This window comes from Carlito syrichta, unplaced genomic scaffold (assembly GCF_000164805.1).
Source record: "Carlito syrichta isolate Samal-C Ts95f unplaced genomic scaffold, Tarsius_syrichta-2.0.1 Scaffold115619, whole genome shotgun sequence".
Lineage (NCBI taxonomy): Eukaryota > Metazoa > Chordata > Mammalia > Primates > Tarsiidae > Carlito > Carlito syrichta.
In genome coordinates this window covers 313,772-320,899 of record NW_007059715.1, presented here as the reverse complement: position 1 = coordinate 320,899, position 7,128 = coordinate 313,772, and the positions used below count along the sequence as shown (strand labels likewise).

At 45.7% G+C, this 7,128-nt stretch overlaps 1 protein-coding gene across 1 annotated transcript in view; it reads right to left on the bottom strand.

Annotated features, from left to right (window-relative positions):
• The window catches only part of BBS4 (Bardet-Biedl syndrome 4), a 48,192-nt gene extending 41,453 nt beyond the window's left edge, over nt 1-6,739 (bottom strand). Inside the window, exon 1 of the mRNA XM_008072879.2 lies at nt 6,673-6,739. Within this exon, the coding sequence (XP_008071070.1) occupies nt 6,673-6,696 (24 nt within the window). The 5' untranslated portion in view covers nt 6,697-6,739. The remainder of the gene's footprint in view (nt 1-6,672) is intronic.
• Nucleotides 6,740-7,128: the final 389 nt, after the last annotated feature.

Sequence of the window (7,128 nt, the reverse complement as noted above, 5' to 3'; positions counted from 1 at the left end):
CTGCTGGGCTCCGGCAATCCTTCCGCCTCAACCTTCCAAGTAGCTGGAACTACAGGCGTGTGCTACCACGCCGGGCTAATTTTTTATTTATTGCAGAGATGAGGTCTCGCCAAATTGCGCAGGCGGGTCTTGAACCCACGGGCTCAGGCAATCCACTCACCTCAGTCTCCCAAAGGCACAGGATTACAGGCTGAGCCACTGAGTCCAGCTACATATACATTTAAATGGCAAAATTATAATGAAAAGCAAAAATATAATTAACAGAATTAAAGAAATTATTTCAGATGTGAAAGAAGGAAGATGCAGTAGGGGAAAGGCATTTAAGAAGTTTCAATGTGATTATTAATGACCCATTTCTCAAACTGTTGTGGTAGGAACACAAGTTTCTATTATATTATTCTCTAAAGTATACCTATAATATTTTTCTACTTTTTCACACCTGTAATCCCAGCACTTTAGGAGGCCAAGGCGAGATGATTGCCTGAGCCCATGGGTTCGAGACCAGCCTGGGCAACTTGGTGAGCCCTCATATCTACAATAAATCAAAAAATTAGCTGGGCATGGTAGTGCATACCTGTGGTTCCAACTGAGCCCAACAGGTCAAGGTTGCTGTGGCTGTGAGCGTGCCACACTGCACTCCAGCCTGGGCAACAGTGAGACTCAAAAATAAATAAATAAATAACCACTTTTATAGAGATATGATATATATCATAATATCAAAATTTTACCCTCAAAATAAAAAGAGAATATATAATTTGCTAATTTGGCTATGTTATGAACTTGATTTTCTTTCAATTTTTTTTTTAAGTCTCTTGCTGTGTTACCCATGGTCTTGCCATGTGGCCCAGGCTGGAATCTTGATTTTAAAATGCACAAAAAATTTACAGAGACATTTCACCAAAGAGATACAGATGAAAAACAAGCACATAAAAGGATCCTCAATATCATTATTCATTAGAAAAATACAAATTAAAACTACAATATACCACCACCACACATCCACTACAATGACTAAAACAAAAAAGACTGACATATCAAATGTTGACAATGATGTGGAAAAACTGAAACCCTCATATACTGCCTGTGGAAAAATAAAATTGTTATACAGTCACTTTAGAAAACAGTCTGCAAGGTTTTTGGTTTTGTTTCTAAACACACACCATACAACCCAGAAATTCCACTGACACAAGGAAACTTTTTGGAGCGAGAAACATGCTCTAACAGTGGGTTGTGGTGGCAGCTGTGCAACTATGTACACTTTCTAAAACTGATCAAATTATACATTTAAAATGATTAAATTGTATGGTGCATGTATCATACTTCAAGAAAACTGCTTTTTAAATGGTAAAGAACTCTTTTTTTTAATCTAACTAGAATTATTTTTTAACTTTGGGGAATATATTAAGAATCTGAAAGGCTCAAAAAGCATTTTCATAAGTCAGCAAACATCTTCCTGCACAATGCAGAATTAAAATTTTTAAAAATTGTTTAGGCTGAGCAATGGTGGTTCACATCTGTAATCCCAGCACTTTGGGAGGTGGAAGGAGGTTCATTTGAACCCTGGAGTCAAGACCAGCCTGGTTTTGTGAGATCTCTACAAAAATTTTAAAAATTAGCAGGAACCGGGCTCGGTGGCTCAGCCTGCAATCCCATGCCTTTGGGAGGCTGAGGTGGGTGGATTGCCTGAGTCTGCGGGTTCAAGACCCGCCTGGGCAGCGAGACCTCATCTCTACAATAAATCAAAAAATCAGCCGGGCGTGGTAGCGCATGCCTGTAATTCCGGCTACTTGGAAGGTTGAGGTGGAAGGATCGCCGGAGCCCAGCAGGTAGAGGCTGCGGTAGCCAGGAGCGGCCACTGCACTCCAGTCTGGGCGACAGAGTGAGACTCCAACTAAAAAATAAAAAAAAAAAATTAGCAGGGCATGGTAGTTACTCAGGAAGCTGCAGTGAGCCATGACCATGTCACTGTACTCCAGCCTTGATGACAGTGTGAGATCCCAATCCAAATAAATTTTTTTTTGACTTGGAGTCTTACTCTGTCGCCCAGACTGTAGTGCAGTGGCACACTCCTGGCCACCACAGCCTCAACCTGCTGGGCTCCAGCGATCCTTCTGCCTCGGCCTTCCAAGTAGCTAGAACTACAGGCACGCACTACCATGCCGGGCTAATTTTTGATTTATTGTAGAGACGAGGTCTTGCCAAGTTGCCTGGGTTGATCTCAAACCTGCCGGCTCAGGCAATCCACTCGCCTTGGCCTCCCAAAGTGCTGGGATTACAGGCTGAGCCACCGAGTCTGGCCATAAATAATTTTTTGAAGAGTCTTTTACTCAAGGCTTTCCAGACCATTCCGAGATGGAAAGAATTCTATTAGCCTACTCAATCTCATTCATAGCTGGGATGTACACAGAATAAATTCTTTTTTTTCTGTTCTGTCTTCACTTTTATGTAGTTCTACAGTCATTTATTAATCTAACAAATATTCATTGGGTGCGGTGGCTCACGCCCATAATCCCAGCACTTTTGGAGGCAGAGGCGAGAGTATTGCCTGAGCCCCTGGGTTCAAGAACAGTCTGAGCAACTTGGCGAGACCTCATCTCTACAGAAAATCAAAAAAATTAGCCGGGTATGGTAGCACATGCCCGTGGTTACAGCTACTTGGAAGGCTGAAGCAGAAAGATCGCCTGAATCCACAGCAGGTCAAGGCTGCAGTGACCAGGAGCATGCCACTGCACTCCATCCTGGACGATAGAGTGAGACTTTGACTCAAAAAAAAAAAATTCATGGAGCACCTGATGCATGCTAGGTACTATATCTGAGCTGGATCAACTAGTGCAGTAATTTTTGTTTCTGTTCTAAGCAATTTAATCCTTTAACAGGAAGACATGTACTTATACAAATACATCAAATGGGAATAAGGCATTACAAAAAAATTTCATAAATACGAGAAAGGACACCAAAAAAACAGAATTTATTTATAAAAATTGTGCATTTACTCTTAGATGTTTAAACATAGGTCACCTTCAAAGTACTCGTTTGATGCAATACACCTATCGAAATGCTTTTTCCACTGCTTAGTTTATGAACTCATTCATTTTTATGCCTTGTGGGGCTTCTGCCATCTTTTGTTTCATCTCTTCAATATCAGCAAAACATTTCCCTTTGAGGACTTTTTTCATCAGGGAACACAAAAGAAGTCATTCGGGGCGAGTTGGGTGAATAGGGAGGGTGGGGAACAGGAGTCATGCTGTTTTTGGTCAAACTGCTAAACACTAGGAGTGGTGTGGGCATGTGAGCTCATAAATCACCCATCATGAAATAGGCAAACACATTGAAAGAATCTTCAAAAAAAATTCACTGAAGCCAAATGCAGTCTTTCACAACAACCCTAGCTGGTACACAGATGCTGATAGGTTCCTAAAACACTCACCAAGCAGGGAGGCCTATACCACAAAGGGCCCGCTCTCTAAAAAATAATTCAGATTTTGTTGGGGTCTCCTTCAAGCAAATCATGAAAACCAGAGCTACGTGCTTGTTTGTTTTTTAAGAACTCTAAATTGGAGAGCAGGTGTGGTAGCTACGCCTATATTCCTAGTACATAAAGAGGACAAGACAGGAGAATCACTTGAGCCCAGGAGTTTGACACCAGCCTGGGCAAAATGGCCAGATCTTGTCTCTACAAAAAAAATTTTTTAATTGGCTGGATATGGTGGCACACGCCTGTAGTCCCCGCTACTCGGGATGTTGAGAGGGAAGATTCATCTGAGTCTAGGAGGTAAAGGCTGCAGTGAGCCCTGATCATGCCACTGCACTCCAGCCTGGGTGACAGAGTGAGACCCTGGCACAACAATAACAAAGAACTCTAAGCCAGCCAGGTTCAGTGCCTCAGCCTGTAATCTCAGCACTTTGAGAGGCAGAGGTAAGTGGATTGCCTGAGCCCATGGGTTTGACACCAGCCCAGGCAACTTGGCGAGACCTCGTCTCTACAATAAGTAAAAAATGAGCCGGGCACAGTAGCAAGCACTGTAGTTCCGGCTACTTGGAAGGGTGAGACAGAAAGATTGCCAGAACCCAGCAGGTTGACACTCGGGTGGCCGTGAGTGTGCTACTGCACTCCCGCCTGGGTGACAGAGTGAGACACCAACTCAAAAAAAAAACAAGTTTTCTCTCTTCCATACCATATATCCACATCCTTTGTGTCACAAAATTAAGATCACACAATATATCCCACTCCACATCTACCCTTTATTTAAATGTACACCATGGAAATCCCTCCAAATCAACTTTATTTTTAATGGCAGTAAGATTAATTTTAAAGGTTGCATGAGAATGAGATCCTGAATCAAAAGAAAACATACAATCACTAATCTATACGGGCGACGGACACTAGAACATAAACTATATTTATAGCAATGTCATGTTACCCACATCTTACATTTAAGATTATTTAGATGGAGTATTTTCTTTCATATATTTTTAGTATCTAAAACCCAGTAACATTAATCATGCTATTTAATTTTTTTTAATGCCTAATTAACAAAAATCTTTGTTTTGTGTTTCCTTCTCTGTATTTAGAGTTTCAGACTAAAATAAGGTGATTACTCTGCAAATGAAAGAATAGAAAACAAACAAAAGGCTTCTGTCCAATAACACCAACTTTGCTTCTTAGCCAAAGCAAAGTTGTAAATCAGGCAAAGGCTGCTGTTGTATTGTCTGGGTTGTTATTTTATTTCGTATTGTAGCTATTGATAACAAATTTTGAATAACTAAAATCATTCTAACTACAGGGCAGAACATACTTTTTTTTTTGACTTGGAGTCTCACCCTGTTTGCCCAGATTGGAGTGCAGAGGCATGATCAGGGCTCACTGCAGCCTGACTTCCTGGGCTCACATGAACCTTCCCTCTCAGACTCCAGAGCAGCTGAGACTACAGGCGCATGCCACCATCCCAGGTCAATTTTTTTATTTATTGAAGTCTCGCCAAGTTGCCCAGGCTGGTCTCAAACTGCTGGGCTCAGGCAATTCCCTCTTCTCCGCCTCCCAAAGTGCTGTAATGAAAGGCGTGAGGCACCATACCTGGCTAGAACGTGCTTTGAAACCTAGTAACTAAAGCAACGTCGACAACGTTTCAGACTGGGACTTTACAGAAATTGCATCCAATGATGGAAATATGCCTGGGTCATCCGGAATTCACCAGGGCTCCTCTGCATCAGCAGTTCTGTGGCGTTAACATCTAACTGAGACTTTGACTGAATTCCAAAACAACATTTCCAAATTTAGTCACCACGGAGAAACGATGGACTTCGCAGCAACTTAGATGCATTTAGCAAGCCTATCATACTCAGCGATGTATCACAGAAACAAAGATCTGAGTACCACATGATCTCACTCATAAGCAGACCCTGACCGTTTATCACAATGCTGTAAGAAAGGGATTGGCAGTAGGGGGATACTGCGGGGATGGGGGGAGAATAACACATAACATCAATAAGGGTACCTGATCCCAAACTAGAGGAAGTAGGGACCAAGGGGAGGCCCAAACTTTACCTGTACGATATCCACTTATGTACCTAACCCTGAACTGTACCCCCACATATTTTTTTTTTTTTTTGAGTTGGAGTCTCACTCGGTTGCCCAGACTGGAGTGTAGTGGCCGCTCCCGGCCACCGCAGCCTCGACCTGCTGGGCTCCGGCGATCCTTCCGCCTCAGCCTTCCGAGTAGCCGGAATTACAGGCATGCGCTACCACGCCCGACTGATTTTTTGATTTATTGTAGAGATGAGGTCTCGCTGCCCAGGCGGGTCTCAAACCCGCGGGCTCAGGCAATCCACTCACCTCAGCTTCCCAAAGGCGCGGGATTACAGACTGAGCCACCGAGCCCGGCCCCCCACATCTTTTAAAATAATTTTTTTTTTAATTCGGAGTCTCATTCTGTCACCCAGGCTGGAGTGCAGTGGCAGGCTGACAGCCAACACAGCCTCGACCTGCTGGGCTCAGGCGATCCTTCTGCCTCAGCCTTCCAAGTAGCTGGAACTACAGGCGCACACCACCACGCCCAGCTAATTGCTTGATTTATTGTAGAGACGAGGTCTCGCCAAGTTGCCCAGGTTGGTCTCGAACCCTATGCGCAGGCAATCCTCTCGCCCAAAGTGCTGAGATGACAGGCGTGAGCGACCGCGACCGGCTAAAAATTTTTTAAATTAAAAAAAAAAAATCACCACGGTGAAAGCGCTGTTCTGTCAGCTGGCAGAAGGCACCAATGGCTTAAAGCTGCCGGGCTGTCGCTGTATTAAACTCCTAATCCCCGGGGATTAACAGAACCCGTCTACATTAGTGGCAGTGATCCCAGTCCCAACCCCGAGAGAACGCTGGGGCTAGAAGAAACATTTCTAGGGAAAATGTTCCCTGTCCGTCCAGCACACCCAAGAGGGACCGCCGCCCAGTGGGAACAGGGCGGAGCCGCGGAGGAGTCACTTGGGTGACCCCAGGCCACCAGCTCCCGAGAGCAGGAGCGGGATCTGGTCGCCCCGCCCACCCCAGCCACTCGGACTCGGCTTCGCTTCTCCCCAGAAGCGGTCGCGTGGGACAGATGCCGCCCACCGCCCTGCCTCGCTGCCCTGCTCTGTCCTGCCCTGCCCGGAAGCCGGGACACCGCGCAGAACCTCGGCGCTCACCGTCCCGAGTGTCTTCTCAGCCATCTTGGCTCCACCCACCGCTGCGCGGCCGGAAGTCGGCCGTTTCCCAGACGACGGGGTAAACGGAAGTCGGAGGACTGTGGCGGAAGGGGAGGAGCCTGAGCAGGAAAGGAAACAAATTGCAGCGTGACTTCGGGGAGTCGAGGAATCTTGGGTCCAACTCGCCGACGACATGGATCTGGGAGAGTTCCCTTCATCCCAGGATGTCCCGTGCCCCTCGCCGTTGTCTGTATGCTGCTGGGGAAGCCTCCGGCCACGCAGGCTGGATTGGCCACCGCACCTGGGATGGCGGCGCGGTCCTCCACCACCTTGCCCAACCCTCCTCTGTCTCGAATGTGCATCTAATTCATTCCTCCTTCCGGGACCCTCGGACAGAGAATCTTATTCTCGCCTTATAGTCAGACCTCCCCGTTTCTTGACTGTCACTGTGCAGCC